Source organism: Furipterus horrens, unplaced genomic scaffold, assembly GCF_987537825.1.
Source record: "Furipterus horrens unplaced genomic scaffold, mFurHor1.1.pri manual_scaffold_6, whole genome shotgun sequence".
Lineage (NCBI taxonomy): Eukaryota > Metazoa > Chordata > Mammalia > Chiroptera > Furipteridae > Furipterus > Furipterus horrens.
In genome coordinates, this window is record NW_028327176.1 from 22,483,996 (window position 1) to 22,505,572 (window position 21,577).

The window sequence follows — 21,577 nt, forward strand, 5'->3', positions numbered from 1 at the left end:
TGACTGCATAAAGATCATTTCAGTTTCTGTGCAGGGAATATAGTATTAGTTGACATTTCTAAATTGTTTTCTAAAGGTCAGGCACTAATTTAAGGTCCTTTACAAGTATTAACTCGCTGAATCCACAGCTACTTTGTAAGATAGGTATTACTACTATTCCCATTTTACAGATGCAGAAACGGGCACAAATAGGGCAAGTGCCTTGCCCAAGGTTACACAGCTTGTGGCAGAGCTAGATTGCAACCCAGGCCAACCGGCCCAACTGTTCACACCAAACAGGGCTATCCTGCAGTCAAATGTGTTGATTTGGATTAGGATGGTAAGAACAGCAATAACAACACACAGAGGGATTTGAGCAGATATTCAGGAAACATGGTGATGCACTAAGCATGGATGAAGCTAAGGTTTACGTGCGGCACTGTTTGTGGGAGATCATGAGTTGGGAAGCAGATGCTAGATAAGGAGGTAAAGAGTTCAATTGTAAGTTTATTGAGTTCGAGGAGCTTCTGAGACAACTAATGGTGGGTAGGCACTTACGCAAGTCTGAAGAGAAGAGACTAGGACTCCAGACAACCTTACGAAGGAATCGCTGCCTATTTTTCTCTATCATACCATAATTCATACTATTCCTTCCTACTTCTCACAAACCTGTGGTTATTTTTTCAGGCACAATGTAAACATATGGCAGATTTTTTGCTTGACTGTTCACTATTGTATTCTCAATGCCTGGCATATAGTAGGTGTCCCATAAATGATTATCCAATGAATGAATAAAAGACGGCATTAGAGAATCTTATCATGAAGTCTTTGACAAAAAGGAATTCAGGTTCTCCTTGTGACAAGAAATACACTATTATAAGGCAATCATCTTTGAATAGCTCTCCTAGAAAATTTTTAACTTTGATTGCAACCCACTTATTTGAAACATTGACCTGTTGGTGTGGTCTGCTAGCTGATCCTCTTACCTGAAGATTAATGATCATATTGCCCCTTTTTCACCCTGAATTCCTCTGTATCACTTCTTGGATACACTCCAGTTTGTCTTTGACCTTGACATGTGGCATTAAAAAGTGATTCTTCAACTTGCTAAGCTGCCCGCTACACATACACACTGAGGTCCCACAGTGTGTAGAGTAGGACTGTCACCGTCCTCATTACAAGCAAGCATACTGTATTTTTACTAAAAAACCAGCCCAACTCCATGGAGTGTATGAGCTTCATAATGTTTCAGTAAACTAAAATGCCATTTTTAAAAATGTTTAGGTATATAAAAATATTTGTGGAGATTTAAGGGTACTCTCAAGCATTTTCTTAGAATTTGGAAAAGACCCAGTTTCATTTCCTATCTGTTATTTCAAAAAGCATCACTTTCTAAGATTAAGCAATGTGTGTTAAAATTCAAACCTTTCATATTTTTATGACCTCTTTAAGGAACTACCCCAGGAAATAATCTGCAAGTTTCCCTTTTTAAAAAGTCAAACGCAGCATTATTAAAATGTAAAAACTAGCCCTGATTGGTGTAGCTCAGTGGATTGAGCACCGGCCTGTGAACCAAAAGGTTGCTGGTTCAATTCTCAGTCAGGGGACATGCCTGGGTTGTGGGCCAGGTCCCCAGTTGGGGACATGAGAGAGGAAACTGATCGATGTATCTCTCGCACATTGAGGTTTCTCCCTCCCTCTCCCTCTCTCTGAAAGTAAGTAAAATCTTTAAAAAAATTTAAAAGTAAAAACAAGAAACCAAGTACCCAAGCATAGGATATGACTAAGTCAATTAATGGTACATCCACTGTGAAACAGCCATCAAAGAAAGAAAGAAAGAAAGAGAGAGAGAGAGAGAAAGAGAAAGAAAGAAGAAGGAAGGAAAGGAAGGAAGGAAGGAAGGAAGGAAGGAAGGAAGGAAGGAAGGAAAGAAGGAAGGAAGGAAGGAAGAAAGAAAGGAAAGAAAGATTTAAAGAGAGGATAAATAATCAGAAGTGAAAAGTTGGAAAGGTCAAATAAGCTCACTTAAATTTTCAGAGATTCTTTTGACTCACATTAAAAGGGGAAAAGAGCAAACAGAAGTATATGGTATATGTGTATGAAGAAACCTCTGCCTGAAATGAAAAGCTCTGAGTTCCAATGGCAAGAGAAGACAGATAATGTAGATAGAGAACCAAGACTGTAAGGTCTGAGGGAAGAGAAACAGTGGTTGTACTGGTCACTTATGCATGCATGCTTCTCACGTTTGTTTAGTGACTGAGTTCAGGATAATTTCTCTAAATTACGATTGAGACATGAAGTTCCCATTTATTTAAGTAAAATTTTGCGAAGTCCATAAATAATGTCATAGCTCTTAGAATTTTAAATGGATTTGTAGTGATTAAATCAGGTTTTAAAAAGAATGCATCTGATGCAAAGCGTTAAGGAAAGAAATTTATTTATAGCTGTACTCTAGCCATTTCTGGCACCAACCTAAAAATTCCAATTAAGAATGAAGAAAATGTGAGGCATAGTAATTCACATAATTAAATGCGTTTTGAAAATTGGGCTAATTATATCCATCCTTCGGCATTGTTTGAATAAAAAGAAATAAGGGATATAAAGTTCTAGCACAGTGCCTGACATACAGCATAAATGGCAGCTCTTTTTGAAAGTGATAATCTGCAATATTTTAACTGCTGTTTGGATTTAATATATTTTATAGGGTCATACTGTGATAGCAATTTTATACACATGTAAAAACTACTTACCAGACTACAAATACAATGCACTGATTAATTAAAGGATTGGCCAAGAGTCATTCACTTGATTTAAAAAAGGGGGGGGGGGCAGAGTAAATATGTACTTTTTTAGATGTGCAAAAGATCATAGAGAGAATACTTAGTAAATGTTCCTCTCATTTGACAGATGAGGAAGCTGAAGCCCCCAAAGGTTTAGGTTGTCCAAAATTCAATTCCTGATGACAGAACCTATTTAGAACAGGAACACTTGATTTCAGAGCTTCCTTTTCTCCAATTAAATTGAAAATTCAACTGTACTATAATATTATTAACAAGAATTTGGAAAGCAAATAGAGGACTTTTTACTTCTTATAACATTAAGACTACTCAGAGTAAGCTTCTGAAAGAATCCACTGGCTATCATGATGCTTCTCCTTTTAGCTTCTTGATACTGGATGTTCTTAAATAAATAAGCTTATTTGGGTTGAGAAAATCTCATGGGTTGGGCAAAGAAACAAATAAAAAAATACAATTCTTTCAACAAATATTTTATTGATGTAATCTTAGAAAACAAGAAGTAAATGGTGTGGAAGAGTTTGGAGAAAGTATAAAGATGTATTGGGTTGGGGGAGAGGAAGAGAAAGACTAAGGAAGAGAGGAAGAAGACAAATGACAGAATCATTGGTAATGCTTGATGCAGTGTACTGGAAAGTGGGAAACAAAGATTCTACTACAAAGTGGGAAATTATGGAAAAAGCCTGGGGGCTACCAAGAACAGCAGAAAATAGCCGAGGCAGAAATAAACATTTTATAAATAGGTGAGTGAAAGGATTTTATGTCTGCAAGAAACAAGGAATGGGAAAATAGTCTGGCAGCAACTTAATAAGTTGAACAGAGTTACCATTGAGTAGGGAAGCCCACTCCTAAGTATATTCCCAAGAGAAATGAAAACATATGTCTACCCCAAAACTCATGAACAATTGTTCACAGCAGCATTATTCATGACAGGCAAAAGGTGAAAACCACCAAATGTTTATCAACTATTGAATAAACAAAATGTGGCATTCATACAATGGAATATTATCCAGCCATAAAAAGGGATAAAGTACTGATGTTTATGCTACCACATGAATAATCCTTAAAAACATTGTGTTAAGTCAAGAAGCCAGACTTCCAGCCAAGATGGAGGCTTAGACAGACATGCTGCATCTCCCTCCACAACTAAGAAGGAATACAACTACCTCAAAACTAGAAACAACCAGAAGTTCCAGAAAATCAAACTGCATGGAAGTACAGCAAACAAAGATATAAAGAAGAAATACTCATCCAGACAGGTAGGAGGGGCAGAGCCAGGGCAGAGCCAACGCAGTGTGGTGGCGCAGCAGCAGCAGCAGCAGCAGCAGCAGCGGCAGCAGCAGCGGCAGGCTGGCAGAAAGCACAGTCACACGTTTTAAAAAGTCAGGACAAAAACCTGGGAAGCGTTCCCAGCTCCTCACCGGACCTCAAAACTCATGGTCCCAGCACTGGAGAAAATCAAGCCTCATTACTTCTGACTGTGCAGACCAGTGGGGGTTGGGGTGGAGGCAGAAACTGTCAGTCTCAGCAGAGTACACTTGTTTAAAGGACCCACACGGTCCTACAACGTCCACAGACCCACCCTGTCTGGGAACGATGACCAGGGCAGCAGTTAGAGGGGCGCCAGTCTGGTGTGGAAGTGGGAGAGGTGCTTGGAAAAGGGGCAAGTACTGGGCAGGTGACATTGTTCCCTCTCAGACCCCTCCCCCACATAGAGCACCACAATGTGGTGAAACAGGTAGTCCTGTACTGACGAATTAGTCCAGTACTGACAAATTCCTAAGGCTCCACCCCTTACAACATAACAGGTATGACAGCCCTACCTAAGACACAGAGGCAAACAAACACAGGAGCCTGTCAGAATGAGGAGACAGTATGACCCAAAATGGGGAATGGATCAAGGTTCCAGTGGGAGAACTAAGCAACAAGGAGATAGCCAAGCTAAAAGATGAGATAGACAACCTAACACGTAGAATTAAAAACACTGGTGATAAAGATGTTCACAGGGTTGACAGATATGCTTGAGTACAGCAAACGCATAAGAGAAGAAGTGAAGGCTATGCTAAGTGAAACAAAGGAAAATCCACACAAAACCAATGGTGAAGGGAAGAAAACCAGGGTTCAAATCAATGATTTGAAACATAAGGAAGAAAAAAACAGTCAACCAGTGCAGAATGAGGAAGCAAGAATTGAAAAAAATGAGGAAAACTTCCCAAATTTTGTGAAGGAGGTGGACATACAGGTCTGGGAAGCACGGAGGGCCCCAGGCAAGCTGGACCCAGAGGGGATCACTCCAGGACGCATCATGATTGAGATGCCAAAGGTGAAAGATAAAGACAGAGGCCTCGGGGCAGCAAGAGAGAGGCAGAGAGTTGCTTACAGGGAGGTGCCTATAGGACTATCAGCTGATTTCTCAGAGAACACTTTGCATGCAGGCAGGGACTGGCAAGCAGTATTCAATGTGATGAAAGGCAATCTACAACCAAGATTACTCTATCCAGCAAAACTATCATTTGGAATGGAAGGGTAGATGAAGTGCTTCCCAGACAAGGTGAAGCTAAAGGAGTTCATCATCACCGAGCCATTATTATATGAAATGTTAAAGGGACTTACTTATGAAAAAGAAGATCAAAACTATGAACAATAAAATGACAACAAACTCAACTATCAACAACTGAATCTAAAACATAAAAACAAATACCAACTAAGCAAACCAGAATAGGAACAGAATCATAGGTATGGGATCATTTGGAGGTTTATCAGCTGGGAGTGGGGAGGAGGAGAAATGGGGAAATGGTGCAGGGACTGAAAAGCATAATCAGTTGGTACAAAATAGACGGGAGGATGTTAAGAATAATATAGGAAAGGGTGAAGCCAAATAACTTATATACATGACCGATGGATGTGAACTAAGGGGGGTGGGATTGCTGGTGGGAAGGGGGGTACTGGGAAAAAGGGAGCAAAGGGGAAAAAAAATTGGAACTACTGTAACAACATAATTAATAAAATATACTTTAAAAAAAAGCCAATCACAAAAGACCACATATTATATTTCATTTATATAAAATGTTCTTAATAGGAGAATCAATAGAGACAAAGATTAGTGATTCTCTAAGGTTAAGGAGAAATGGAAAGGTTGTGGGATGACCTCAAGGATATGGCATTTCTTTTTGGAGTAATGAAAATGTTCCAAATTGTCTTTTGGCAATGGTTGTATTACTCTGTGTATATAATGAAAACTACTGAATTGTATATTTTCAATGGGTGAATTGTATAGTATGAGGATTATAACTCAATAAAACTGTTACCAAAAAAAAAAAAAAAAGAGTAACTTTAGAAAAGCAAGTCTGACATGAAAAACCTTGTAGAAATAAAAGTCAGTGAGAAATAGGTGAGAGAAAGCACATATATGAGGTCTGAAAGACTCAATAAGGAAGAATGGCAAGGATTTTTCAGCTGTCAATTGGTGAGGGTATGAGAAAATATAGAGAGGGCAGCAGATGATAAATAGGTATATTTTTGAAATGTTCAGAAAGGTGACTTGCTTTTGATAATACAGTCAACGTAATACTGGTAAAACTTTCTGTCTGAAATTTGCTAAACACTGTGGCAAACATTGATTTCATCAACTATCTATTTGATACGGTAAAATTCCCATTGCATTGGACATTGGCATAAGTATAATTATGACTAATTCATTTTTGTATGCCCTGAAGCATTTTGATTGATGCCTTATCCACAATGGGCACACAATAAATAACTGATGAATGAAACCAATCATCATACCCAGAACTCGAGGATTTGTAATAGAAAACATAACAGCGGCCAAATTTTAGCCATTAAAAAGAAAAGCAGACTATTATTCCGCATCTGAAATATTTTAATGGATCTTAAATGAAAAGTTAATTCAGTTAACAACTAAAATATATACAAGCATAATTTAGTAATCTAATATGACATAAAAATACCTATCAGAAAGGTAAGGACATTTTGAGAAATGCTAAGAAAATGTGACTTTATTCATATTATATACATTACAAAACAGAAGTTTTACATTATTTTGCTAATTTCAAATTTTAAATTCTGCTGTTTTTCAATTAAATTTTTCATGACATATGCTGAATCTGGCCTATTTTTTCTGATAATACCAACAAGCAGCCAACTACACGATACAATTGATTTTAGCATTTAAATTTAAAAGTCTGGCTCAGTGTTCAAAAAATAAATTAATAAAAGAGAAACACTATTAGAAGAAAAATGAAAGTACATTCACCACATGATTTACAAAAAAAAACAAAACATCACTCCTTCAAAACCAGAAAGCATAATGACCAGTATTTCACCTAACCTACCTGGAAGCATATAATACCAATATACAAATAAAGTAAAACCTGTAGTCTGGAATGATTCAGTGGCTTTCTCTAATTAGCTTCTAGTTGACAATATAAATAAAAATGAATGAAATAGCCAATTAAAAAAAACTTGTTTTTAGCTTAATTGTTGGTGCAGAAGGTACAGTAGGGGCTGGCTGCCTGGTAGCTGCTTTAGCTTTGCTGGCTTGGCTTGCCCGAACAGCAGTTTCCAGACGTACTTTCAACTCAGGAGCGGCTCCCATTACTGTCTTGAAAGCATGTGGATACAGAGGTCCAATATGCATTAAATTCTGGAGTGCAAACTCATGAAGATCTTTGGAGGCTGTGTTTGCTGACGCAAAAGAATTTTCATCCAGCAGGTAAGAGATCAAAGTGGGAACTAGAAGAGCAAGTAACTGGACTCCTGCAAATAACAAAAATTAGTCTGATGATGATCATGAATCTGAAAATAACAAACTATTTTTAAAACTAGGCATAGTAGCTTGAGTTATAATAAAATATAAGTAAACATGCAGAATCTACTTTAGATCTCAATGACAACTCATAACTAATATTAAATATTTACTAAATGCCCAAACCATGTTAAGGTTGGAAACCAGGCTTGTTTTACATATATATTAACTATTTAAAAAAGCTTAAAAATCAAAAAGAAATAAATCTGTTACAATTGCCAGCTAGTAGAATGTATTTTGAGAGTAAGATTGTGAAATATTTAAGGGTAATTCAGAATAGGGAGGTCGGAGTAAGGAACAGGAACCCAAACAGCATCTATTTATTATTTAACTAAAACGAGGTATTTCCTTCTCTTTAAAATAGAAATACAACTCATTCCCATTTCATTATTTCAAAAACGCACAGTAAGTGAGGGGAAAAAAAATCTGTCGAAAGTAAGAGAATACATAAATATTAGGGTTAAAAACAAGAACCCATACCTAGCTGACATAGATTCCAAGCCCTAAAAAAGATTCATTGGAGGTTTAATCCCCTTTACTAATCTCTTTGTCTTTCCATATTAACAACTCCATCCTGGAATATAAATTTCATTAAAGCTGATATTTTTCTAAAAATATATGTAATCACATGTGTGCGTATCTTATAATCAACATTGAGAATAATTCTTTCTCTACCTTTAATTAATGTTAATTTTGGTAGAATGGCAATACATAAAGTTGAAGCCAAGGCTGCAGGGGAGCAGGAAACATCTGATACAGAATGTGGGATATAATACTCACTGATGTCATCAAAGAGTGATAGTAATCAGTGGGGCCTTTCCAGAGCCCCGACCCCACTTTGGCCCTGAACTTCCTCTTTCCCTGCTGTATGTGTTTTTTCTCCACAACATCTATTCATTTCTGCATCACACTATTATATCTACATCTAAAATTAATATAGTTATAGCCATTTTTACCTCTATGTAAAATTATATAGATATATCTACCATACACACACACACATATATATATATATAAATTTTGTATCTATATATAAAATAGGTAAGACACATCTAAGAGGGGGAAGGTGTTCATTGTCTGTGTTTTCCCTCTAGAATGTAAGCTCCATGAGAGCTTTGTGTGTTTTATTTCATGCTGAGTCATCAATGTCTAGAAGAGTACCTAGGAAATAGTAAGGTACCCAATAAGTATTTGTTGAATGAGTGAATAAACATATACACACTTTTTCTCTTGGAAACCATTCAGAAGTTTTTAACTAATTTAATTTTTTCCATGTTAAAATTTCAGAAGTTAACCTGACATTTTAAAAGTCCCAAGCAAGTCCTCCAATTGGCCAGATTTAGCTCATGTTCCCTCACAAAGAATGATAGTAGTACTGTACAATAAGAACTTTCATAATGAAAATGTAATAGTAAATTATCAAATAAATATGACATTATCTTCAGTACATTGTGCTTACTAAAGCAGAAGAGCTTTTCAACAGCAGGTTGAAAGGTAAGTTTTTGGTTTTAACAGTTAAAATATAATTAATTGGAAAAAATCTATCATAAATTATTTAAGAACCCATCAAGTATCTGGAAATGTGCCAGGCATTTTAGGAAATCTATAATTCATCTCTACCTAATGTTTTTATTACCTAGTTGAAGAGCATACATTTACAGAGAACACAGCACATAGAACAACTAGAGAACTATGTGCTAAAAACCTATAGTTAGCTTTGGAGATATAGAGTTCATCAAAAGACTTACACAGCTGAATAATACTTTAGGTTTTCATAGTTTTCTGATTACTTTTAAATAACAAGGCCATGACATAGTGTGGATTACAACTGCCAAAGAAACTGTATAAAGGAAAAAAATCAAGAGTGGCTGAATAACCTGGCAACATTTGAAGAACTGAGACCTGACGTAGGTTTGGTAGATGTATCTATAAGGGAGGAGAAAACACCTGAAGAGAGTGAAAGTGGAATCAACACTGTACAGGGGTTAAAATAAGCAGAGTGAGAAAGCTGGACTGGTCAGGTTAGTAAGTACACACACTGGGGAACAGAATAGAAAGTTTTGAAAACTAAGCAAAGATGTTTAAACTTGATGCAGTAATTCAAGAGGAAATTACTCAAGTCTTAAACAAGGGAGAGAAAAAAATTTTTAAGATATATCTGATGGGAGTATCTGCTAGTAAACTATTATAATTATCTGTTTACAAGAACAGGAAGCAGGCTTCTCTTGAATCCTAGAGAAGTTTCAAAAAGAGATAGAACAAGTTTTGAGTAACAGATTGAATAAAGATGGTGGAGAAGAGTTAATAGTCAAGTCTAATCCAATATTTTTAGTTTATAACCTTGGTCATGTTGGGTAAGAAAAAATTCACAGCCTGTTTCCATAATGGATACTGTAAAGTTAAAAGTGAAAATTAACATTTGTAACTAATGTGAAAAAAGTTGAGTGATAAAACAAATTTAAAAAGCTGAAAATTTACCCACTTGGAATCATATTACTATATTTTATATAACTACATATTGTCATATAACTTAATACTACATATAGTAAATATATCCTGTATGTAAATAATTGTATTGCAGTATTACTAGTGAAATATATCAATAAGCATCATCAAGGTTTCTTCATTTTTTTAATGGATTTCTTCACTCAAAATACAAATGTTTTGTATGACAGCAAGACTTTTAAGAGGTAGAGTAAGCAATTAACATTTTTTAAAAATAAGTATCTTATACGTCCATTCATTTAATTGATAGTATCCTCCTAATTAATGCTATCATATTCCATTAATATCTACCTTTTACCTTTAGTTTATCTTTACTAAATGTTTATCATTTACCTTTGGTTTTTATGTAGCATTAGCCTTAGATTTAGTTTTACTGTTGCAATAGCCTGTGTCTAATATCAAGTAAGATTTATATAATATAGATCTTCATTTCAGACTAGTGACTTTTATAAGAAAATACTTACTGTTCTGTTCTTCCCCAAGAGCAACCAATGTTTCAAGGACTTTGATTCCTTCTTGAACAGCTAAAAGCTCTGTGTTACTGGTTGGTCTGTTTCTTTCAACAGCTTTTAGCTTTTCAACTACTATTGGAGCTAATGAATGGATATAGGGAGTTGAAAGGGCACGGTTGGAATGTTGGAAGACTGAGAGGAGAAGCTGGTAACATTTGGCTTGAACCTGTATAAGAAAACCATTGTATTACCTTACATGTGACAGTTCTTATTTGCATCTTAATATGTACTGAAAAGATGTGACACTGCAGAATGAAAATAGAAATGCAGAATCAATAATGCCATTTCCTACTTACAGAAATGAAGCAGAATAATGAGACCGCTGATTAACTAACTAAATAAAAATAACTGAAAAAAAATTAATCAAATAAATATTACTTATAGGTTACCTGTCAAATTACCATCCTTATATGATTTGTATATTTCTATAGTGTGGGAGAAGCTAAACAGCAGAAGTTTTAATTTTTGTTTTTTAATTCTTTCTTTAATTTACAATTGTCCCTCCCACTTTAACCTATTTAATAGCAAGACTAATACTGAATAATGTCAAACAAAGCTATAAAAACACATTGCTTAACACCCCAAATTCATTTGAATTCCCTGGAAATGACTGCTTATGGCAATTTAAGTTATCCAGGCCTGGAAAATAAGGTCTCCTTGGCTCCATTTTAGATTAGAAAGACTTCATATCAATTTAAAAAGAAAAAAAGGAAGGAAGAAAGGAAGGCCCATTAACATATGGGAAAAACAGTGGGATCCAACTGTTTCAGCACTTAGGGAGAAAAGAAGATGGCAAACTTTGCTGGAAATAAATCCCCAGGGGGTGCTTTTAAAATACAGGAACCTAATAGTAACGCCTAGGATCACGTTACTAGACTGAATTTTTTCAGATGTGTAGCACGTTTGAGAAACATTAGTTAAGACTTTGTCATTGTAAAAATAATAAAACTTATCTTCTGGAAAAACTAGAATTTCCAGTTGGTTCATTAAAACATGTAATAAAATAGCCCTGTCTGGTGTGACTCAGTGACTGAGCACTGACCTATGAAGTGAAAGGTCACTGGTTCGATTCCCAGTCGGGGCCCATGCCTGGGTTGTGGACCAGGTCCCTAATTAGGGGAATGTGAGAAGCAACCCACATTTCTCTCCCTCTCTTTCTCCCATTCCCTCTCTCTAAAAAGATATAAATAAAATCTTTTTAAAAATGTAATAAAATAAATTTATATTTTAATGTCTTTGGTATCATTAGGTAAACTGAAAACTATAATCATAGACTCATATAAAGTCTCTATAAACATAAGTCAGAATTAACCAAATATTTCAGTATTGGAGGATGTTTGCATATGTAAATAAACATACACATAAGTCCCTCCTAGTATCTAAACTTTGATCTTTTCGAGTTTTTCTATTTAAAAGCCATTGAGCAAATACTTAGGTTTTCATTTGCTGTATCATACATTTTAACGAATCAATCTGAAATTTTCCTGATAAAGTGGAATATTTACCTCTATGTTTGTTTCAAGTACAACTTACCCATGGGTCACACGAATTTAATGCATTTTTAAATCTGTGCATGCAGCCACTCTGTAACGACTGGACTCCTATTACTTCACGACTAGCAGACCACAGGAAGAGTGCAATTGCTGTCAGCATGCTTACTTCATCAGGCAGAGGCACGGAGTCTTCTGAAATAGACAAATAATGAAATTATTGAAATTGAAACATGTGAAAAATGAAAGCAATGTGCTGTTTCTAAAATGCTTTGGAATTTCAATCCTGAACAATAACCCTCTCATTTAATTCAGTGTGTGCCTGAATCTAATACAGTCCATAAACAACTTTATGAATAGAACTCATCCACTATTGAGGAAATAGGAGATACTTTATTCGAAGATCTATATTTAATGTCTTTTTCATTGTTTTTCTGGATGGTACAAAATTAATTGGAAAAAATTCAGGCATTATTACTAATAAGAACTCTAATATGAAAAACTTATTTAAATTTGAAAGACAAAAAAGATGATATGGAAATATAAAGTTACTTAAAAGCCATTTAACTTTTTGAGTTTAGATTAATCAAACATTTCCAAATACTCTTCTTCAATGTTAAATGATTTGCATAAGATAATCTAAGTAATTTAAAAATCCAGATTAGACTTTTCTGATTGACATTACCTTCCTATTTAGTAAATGTGAAATTCTATAAATTCTTCACTGCTATAAGTAAAACAAATCTTGCAAAATTTCCTGAAGATAGTATTCTCATAATTTTAAAAGAACTTTTTGCTATTTCAATCATTATTTGGGAATAAATACAATTTAACCTAATGAAAATGTAGTCTGTAATTAGAAAGACAGGAAATATGTACATTTACACTAAAGAACTCTACTTAACATAAAATAAGGGACTTAGACTATTTTATGATTACTGTTTCTTCCACAGCTGAACTGATGAACATTCCATATCTTATAATGAGGATAAAATACAATGGTTGGGAAGTCCATTAACTTAACAAAGAAAAAAAAGTGATGTAAAATTCAAAGGATTCAACCAATTTACAATAACCTTAGCCATACATGTTAAAACCTTGAGACCTCCACAATAGGAACATTCGGTGAAATGAGAACAATTTCTAATTCAGAGTTTGGAACGCTGAAAGCAATTTTTTTTTTTTTTGTCAGAAAATTAACATTTTATTTTTAAATTGTGACTTCGCTAACAGGGATAATACAAGATGAGTCTGCTATATCTCGGAGCCAGAAAGTAAGGAAGTACTCAGGAAATAATGGGGTCATATCAAAACTCCCAACATGTATTTAAGTTCTAAAACAAGGGCATTTAGAGTCAATATCCAGAGAGGGTACTAAAGTTCATAACTGAAAGATGTGACTAAAACACCTGAGTTGATTCAATGTTATACAGCAGTTTCCTCACAAGCTCATTCAATTAATTAGTTATAAGAGAACAGATAGCCTACAGATTAAACTTTTTAAACTCTGACTAGGTTACCTGGTTGCGAATATTCCAGGATGCATGCAAGGGTGCTACGAATGAGAGCTGTCCACTGTTTCTGAGTAGCCTCAGTTTTCGCCATTGGAAGTGTCACAATATTTTTAATCCCTTGAAGAGCTGCACTAACTGGTGGAGGAACCTGGTTATCTGCAGACTTTACTGCTGTGTCTTTCAATATTCTTGCAGTTAAAAATAGAATGGTGGGCAGAATTGTCATACATCCTGAAATAAAAACAAATCAGGTTACCTCCATTTCCATATTTCAGTTGTTTTGACTGTTTATATTTTTTACAATTGATTGTGATTTAATACTATTTATTTTCCTTTATTTATACAAAATGTATTGTATTACTATAGTTCAATGTTTGAAAAAGAAAATAAGAAAAATGGCAATTTATTTCAAAGAAGACAATTAGTATTTTCTCTTTTTACCAACTAGCCTTGTTTTTATTTCCAGTATTTTATCTATTTTGTATTTCATGCCCTTCATAATGAAATTAAGAAAGGAAGACAGAAAACAGAAGGAAAACATTACCATATCCATACTTTGAAAAATACCTGAGTAACTTGGTGAATCTTACAGCAATTCTAAGATGTGTAATCAATCTTCAGTGTACAAAAGTCGGCCTAACCAAGCCAGGTAAATGACAGACTATATGGGTAAGCAAACAAGAAATGACAGAATCTGCCCTGGCCAGGTGACTCGGTTGAAGTATATTCCTGTACACCAAAAGGTTGTGGGTTCAGTTCCTGGTCGGGGCACATACCTACTCTGCGGGTTCAATCCCTGGTCGGGGCACATGCAGGAGCCAACAAATCGATGTCTCTCAGATCCATGTTCCTCACTCTCCCCAACTCCCTCTCCCTTCCTCCATCCCACTCCCACTCCCTCTCTCCCTCCTTCGCTCTCTCAAATCAATAAAAATATATCCCCAGGTAAGGATTTAAAAAAGAAAGAAATGACAATCCTAGAATTTGTAGCTGAAAGAGCTTCAAGATCATGGAATTCAACCTCCCACTTCATGAGACACCCTTCACTCCTCTCCCATTCTGTCACTGTGTTCTGCCTGCAAAGCCTGCATACCTCCGGTGATGGAGAAATCATTATTTTCACATCTGTGGGCTTATGTTGAGCTGAAATTTACCTTTTTGTCTCCCATTAACACTATTTTTACCTTCCAGATAAACAGAGGGACATCTACTTTTCCATTCAGGAGTTCTTTAGGTAACTGCAGACAGTCATCATCTTTTTCAGCTACAGTTTTTTTCATTACTCCTTAGAGTTGGTTGTCACTCTCCTCTGACATTCTTTAGGTTGCCAATGTTGCACGACAGTAGCAACCAAATCAGAAACTAAAAGGTTTAGTAATTCCACCATGTGTCTGTCGGCTAGTACTCAATGTCTTCCCTCAAGGTGTGGTTCCACCTCTTTGTCTGAAATGCATCTGAAAAGAGTATCTTGGGTTTTAGCTTTTTAAAATCTTTATAGACTTCTAAATATAAACAAATGCTTAAAAAAACCAACTATCCTTTTACACCTGAGACTTAAGAGGAACATAATTCATAACTGTGCTTAAAATCAAAAGCAAGCTCATCTTTGTAATGCACTTTCAAATAGTGATCAATACTTTACCAGCAGGTGAACAAAGGGATGGTAAGTCGGAGAGAATGGTAACTGTGGCTGCCACCAAACGAGCACTTTCTTCTGACAGTCGAGTTTTAGTGGCTATGTGACTTGGAGAGTCTGACATCTTGGTACTGAGTTGTGGCATATGCCGTACTAAAATGAACATCAACAGCTCCATAGTGGCAAACACAAGGGATTTTCCAGGAATAAGACCACCACTGTCACCTCCTTCTCCTAACACAGGACACGACTCTTTTTCCATGTCATCTTCATCTTGGGTAAAAGAAAATTTGGTGAAATTCCCAGCAAAATAATAATAATAACAAGAAATAGTAGGTAAAACACAATATATATATTTGAGAAATTCTTTCAAAAGAATCTATAACAATGTCTGATATGTCTTTCTCAGAATAATTATCCTTTTTATTAGAATTCTGTTTATTGACCTCTCTTTAAAAGACAATTCATTTTTCACTTGGAAAAAAATTTATTAGATAGTTTTATTAGCAATGTATTTCATAATAGCAGTAACACATATATTAAGTGCACCCCTAGGAAGCTGACACTTCTGAAGGTGAAAAATAGTTGACTATCAGCAATTTCATTTGGTTCTTTCTACTGAAAGCAAAATCGATTGAAATCTTCTCAATGTATGATAATTGTTTTATTAAAAAACTTCCTGGCATTAATATTTTAAAAATGAGAGTACAAATAAGGTCTATGTCAAAGTTAGTGTAATTTCTAGTGCTTACTCAGAGTGTTTCTTTTTTCTTGCAAATAATCCTGAGCAGCTCTTACTATCTGCTGTACAACTCCAGTGACCAGCAGCTGGACAGATGGTGGATTCCAGGTCAGTAAGAGGCGGTGCAAAACACTCAGCAACTCAACACCAATCAGCTTTTATAAATTAATGCAGATAAATTTAATTAATTTTAATTTCAAAGGATAAATTTATGTTATTAAAATCTAAGAAAATATGCATGTAAAAAATAAAATTGGTAGCTAAAATTAGCATATCAGACTATGTAACAGATAAGAACATTATCATAGTCTTGAGAAATGGTCACATTTTATCTCAACATATTTTCAGTTAACAAATTACTTCGTTATTTATATAATTAAATAATTTTTATATTAAAAATGATCATTCTCCTATTTCTTTTCTCTATTTGAACTAAACAGTACTGCTAGAGTCCAGTGACATGCAAGTTTTTGATTTTCAACCTAAACTGAGTACCCAAGAGGTGTGTCGCAGAGATTCTAGAGACTTCTGGTATGGTAGTCTTTCTCTGTTTCATCTTGGCAACTATTTCAAACTGTCACTACTCATTTTAAGCCCTTTCCTCACTATCTTCCACATCAAACCCATCCTATGTATGGATAAAGTCCTCTAAATATTCCATACAGAAATTAGAAAAAGTCAATCATTAAACTGTTGAGATGAGTACTTGAACCAGTGCAAAAAAATTGCATTCAGTGAGAGAGAAAACTTCCTCAAACATTTAAAAGTAGCATTCCTTAATGGCCTTAAATATTACTTCAGCCATTTATTAGTAGAATTATAAACTGGGACTCAGGTCATCTCTTAAGATTTTAGTTTTACTTTTCTGCTGATGGATAAATCAAAGAAGGTTATAGTGACTCTCTAGTCTAGTTGTGCCTGGTCATCCCACATTCAGTATGGGGACTTAGATAAAACCAAAATCTTGACTAATTTCTATGTAATATTTCATATGTGAGAAAATTATCTAGAGATAACTATCATGAAAATAAAGCATACAATTAATTATCTATAGAAACAGACTGTACCTGATCTTCTGCAATATGGATTCGGGCATAAGGAGAATCTAGCAAGGTATGCAAGGCCTGTAGACATGCTGTAACATGTTCAATAGGCTCCTCAGGTCTAGGGGAACAAAGGAACTGTATACTCACACCTGTGATGTACAAAATAAAAACATGGGTTTGTCAATATAAAACACGATTGCTTTGATACCAACATTTTTTTCTCTATTTCTATTTACTTGTTTAACAAATTAGCATATATTTATTAATGCCCTAAAGTAGAGTTCAAAATAGTTTCCAAAATGAGCAGCCAGACTTAACATAGATGGTAGCTTTGGTTAATAATCAAATTGGAAGCGGGGGAGGGGGGTAGTTCTAAGATCATCAGGTTGATTAAGAAGATATTCAATTTTTTATTTCTCGGACATTTAAAAATAATACATCAATAATAAATTTATGAAAACTATAAAAATACTTTTCATTAAATGGATGTCAAAAATTTTCACACCTGCAAAGTTGTTTAAATGGCAAGGCACAACCATTATCATAGATTATAATTGGTCTTAATATGCATAAGGGTAAGATCACTGTTTTAGAAGTCTGCCGACTTCCGGCCAAGATGGAGGCTTAGACGGACACGCTAGGTCTCCCTCTACAACTAGAGAGGAATACAACTACTTCAAAACAAAGGATAACTAGAAATTCCAGAAAATAAAACTACACGGAAGCCCAACATATGAAGTTATAAACCAGCGGTGCCATTTGGGCAGGTAAGAGTTAAAGAGGGCAGCGCTGTTTGCGGTCAGCGGCGGGCGGCGAAAAAGGCCGGAGGCAATCAAGCCCCTGGCAGTGCGCAACCCCAGCACTGCGGAAAACGGCCACCGCATCGCCTTGAACAGTGAGGCCCAGGGGGGCGGGAGGACGGATCCCAGTCTCCTAGCTGAATAACTGTGTGAATCCACCTTGGACCCCCGCCCCCAAAGAAAGCACCACAGGGCTGCGAAATAGGTCTCAGACAGGCGCCGGTCGCTGGCTTGTGACGACAAAGCACTACGGCACAGCAAGAAAGGCTGCCAAAGGGCGCCGGTCGCTGGGTCATTACGAGTACACAGGCACTGCCACCTACAGCCGGCCCAAGAAAACAAAACGCATCTGTCAAAATGAGGCAGACAACTATAGAAATCCCGGTGACACAGCTCACCAGACAACAGATAGAGAACCTGACAGATGAACAGATAAGAAACCTGTCAGAGGCTCAGTTCTGGGCCATTGTTATCAGGTGGCTTACAGAATTCACAAAAGAGCAGGAAAAAGATAAGAAAGAAGCGAAAAACTTTCATAACGAAAGGAACAAAACCACATACGAGACAGATGGTGAGGAAAAAAAATCCAGAGTTCATTTCAACAAACTGGAATATGGAGAAGGAACAAGCAGTCAACCAATGCAGCGAGAGGAAATGGGAAGCAACAATGAGAGGATCAGAAACCTCTGGGACAGCTATAAAAGGCCCAACATAAGAATCATTGGTTTGCCAGAGAGTGAGGAAGATGAACTAGAACTTGAAAAATTGAGTGAAAATATATTAAAGGAGAACTTCCCAGACTTGGGGAAGGGAATAGACTTGCAGGTCCAGGAAGCAAGGAGAGTTCCCAAGAGACTGGACCCAGGGAGAACCACTCCAAGACACATTATAATCAAAATGTCAAAAATTAAAGATAAAGAGAGAATCTTAAAAGCAGCAAGAGAGAAGAAAAGAATTATGTACAAAGGGGTCCCAATTAGACTATCAGCTGACTTCTCAAGAGAGACCCTACAGACTAGAAGGGAGTGGCAAGAAATATTCAAAGTAATGAAAATCCAAAACCTACAACCACGAATACTCTATCCAGCGAAACTGTCATTCAGAATAGAAGGACAGAGAAAGTGTTTCCAGGACAAAATAAAACTGAAAGAGTTCATTAGATCCAAACCACTGTTATATGAGATGTTAAAGGGACTGGTTTAAAAAACAGAAGCTAGGGAGATGAAACAAAGGCAAACTAAACAGGCAACGAGAGTGGAAAAGGAACTGTGGGTACGGGAAGCATATTGGGGGGAGGTCAACAGGGAGGGGGAGTGGGGAGAGGGAGGGAGATGATATAGGAATTGGGGATCATGGTAGGAGGGAATGAAATAGACGGAGAGAGGTTGGGAGGAACTGTATGCACAACTAATGGACATAATCTAAAAGGGGGGGACAACTGGAGGGAGGGGGGCCACCGGGTGGAGGGGAGCAGAGGGAAGGGAAATTGGCACAAATCTAATATTTTAATCAATAAAACACATTAAATCTGAAAAAAAAAAATAAAAGTTAAAAGGTTAAGTCCTCTAATAGAAACGAATTCGGTACTTTAATTTTACACAATTTAAGTATGTAAGATATAAAGAGATAAAGGGAAAATATAAACAAAATATACCAAACCTTAAGTAAGCAGAGAAACTGAAATTATAAATATAAATCAATTAAGAAAAAAAAGAAGTCTGCCATATTTTCATTTATGGGATCTACTGACAAATTCTATAATTTCACATCACCAATTATGTTCCTTTTCCCTCCCAGAAAATATAAGATGGCTAAGACCTTCATTAGAATGTATAACATTGATAAAACAATTATAAATTAAGATTTATTCCAATTTACTTTAACTTTGTATTTTATTATTTCCTCATGGAGCAATTTGTTAAGTGCCAAGCCAAAAAAAAACCCAACAACATGTTGAAAAAAAGTTCATTTTGTTTCTTGAAAGCTATTCAATATTGCACTGTGAGTAAACACGATGGCTAAAATTTTTAGAGTAGTTTTTAATAAATTTTTAGATTAAATATTCAACTAACAACTTAGAAAGTTCTCTTTTCCTTCTCTGAGTTATACTATGTAAAACTTTGCAAAGCATTAAAATGAAAGATGTGAAGGAGGTTAGAAAATTCCATATCAAAATAGTTTGGTATATTGATTATTTTGAGCTGAAGGTACTCGAGAAACAGGAGGTGTAGGTATGAAGGGCTCTCTGACCTTTTTCTAACAAAAAGCAGGTCATAAAGTTTCTCATGACACAGGTGCCTTCCCTGTATCAGGAAAAGAAGAACATTCTTATTGCCAGAGACTGGGAGCTCATGTCAAAACAGACCTATATGAACAAACCTCCTAAAATAACCCTTACATCCCATTAGTTTCTCCCATATACTTCCCAGTCACTGTCCCACAACCTGCTGCCCCGGGCACAAACCCCTTTATCTTGTCACAGCTCCACAATTTATTGTTCTTTGTGTAATACAGTAGAAAAGAGTTTGGCCTAAGGGCTACTTCAGGTCTTAATTTTCCTTCTGAAGACTCCTGTGTATATGTACAAATATTAAATAACTTTGTATGCTTTTCTCCTGTTAATCTGCCTCATGTGGGTTTAATTCTTGGACCAGTAACAGAATCTAAGAGTGAAGAAGGAAGTTTCCCCTACAGATATGACTTTTTAGAAGTTATACATGTCGAAAATACATTAATATGGCTCACCTACCTAAAATCAGATGCATTCTGTCTTTGTTAATTTCTGCTAAAGACTTAGCACTAGGTGTTGCTCCTGGTGCTTGGTTTAAATTGACAGATGCAGAACGTTTTTGTAAACCAGGCACAGCGGCTGCTTCTGGTGACTCTGAACACATAAATCCTGTGCTGTTTAACCAAAGTGCCACTGCATGGAGAATTGGGGCCCAGGAATTCCGGTAGTGAAGTCTAGCTGTATCAATAGTCTCAGGAGTATAAAATGCTCCACCTATAACACAATCAAATCAATAAAAAAATATTATTTTTATTCTAAGTGTTCACCCATTTATGTAAAACTAACTTAAAAACATTCATTGCATACTGTCTTAGTTCATTCGGGCTGCTGTAACAAAATATCACAAATTGGGGGGCATACACACAACAGAAATTTATTTCTCATAGTTCTGGGAGCTGGAACTCTGAGGCCAGGAAGCCAACATGGTCCATTGAGGGCCTTCTTCCTGATTTATCTTTTTGCTGTGTTCTCATTGGAAAGGGCTAGGGAGCTAGGTAGCAGTCTCTTTTTGGGGTGGGATCTTTTTTAAAGGGCACCAATCTTATTGATGAGGGCTCCACTCTCCTGATCTAAGTACCTCCCAAAGGCTCCACCTCCTAATACCACTACAATGGAGATTAGGTTTTAACAAGGAATTCTGAGGGGACAGAACATTCAGACCACAGTACATACAAAAGAGCAACCTGCCAAAAGAGATTATCCTCATTACAAAGCCACCAAAACTAATATCTTTCCTGCAGTTGCTGAACTGGAATACCTGTCTCTTCCTTACTGATGCTGGGGTGTCCAGCCTTTTCTCTGCACTTGCTGACACCACTGAGCATCCTCTGCCTCTCCCGACCCTCTAGCCATAGGCTGCTTCTTCATTGTTGCCAGACTCATAAAACCTTCTCTTTCTGTCACAGCCTGGGAACTCTGCTGTTTCTTTCCTTTTTACTTTTC

At 36.1% G+C, this 21,577-nt stretch overlaps 1 protein-coding gene across 1 annotated transcript in view; it reads right to left on the reverse strand.

The window, feature by feature from the left end:
- Window positions 1-7,065: 7,065 nt before the first annotated feature.
- Window positions 7,066-21,577, reverse strand: part of HEATR5B (HEAT repeat containing 5B) — a 72,491-nt gene continuing 57,979 nt past the window's right edge. Inside the window, exons 29-36 of the mRNA XM_090281153.1 lie at window positions 20,594-20,848; window positions 17,066-17,193; window positions 16,009-16,153; window positions 15,263-15,529; window positions 13,627-13,851; window positions 12,150-12,301; window positions 10,569-10,782; window positions 7,066-7,550 (exon numbers count right to left, since the gene is read on the reverse strand). Coding sequence (XP_090137279.1) covers window positions 7,246-7,550; window positions 10,569-10,782; window positions 12,150-12,301; window positions 13,627-13,851; window positions 15,263-15,529; window positions 16,009-16,153; window positions 17,066-17,193; window positions 20,594-20,848 — 1,691 coding nt within the window. The 3' untranslated portion in view covers window positions 7,066-7,245. The remainder of the gene's footprint in view (window positions 7,551-10,568; window positions 10,783-12,149; window positions 12,302-13,626; window positions 13,852-15,262; window positions 15,530-16,008; window positions 16,154-17,065; window positions 17,194-20,593; window positions 20,849-21,577) is intronic.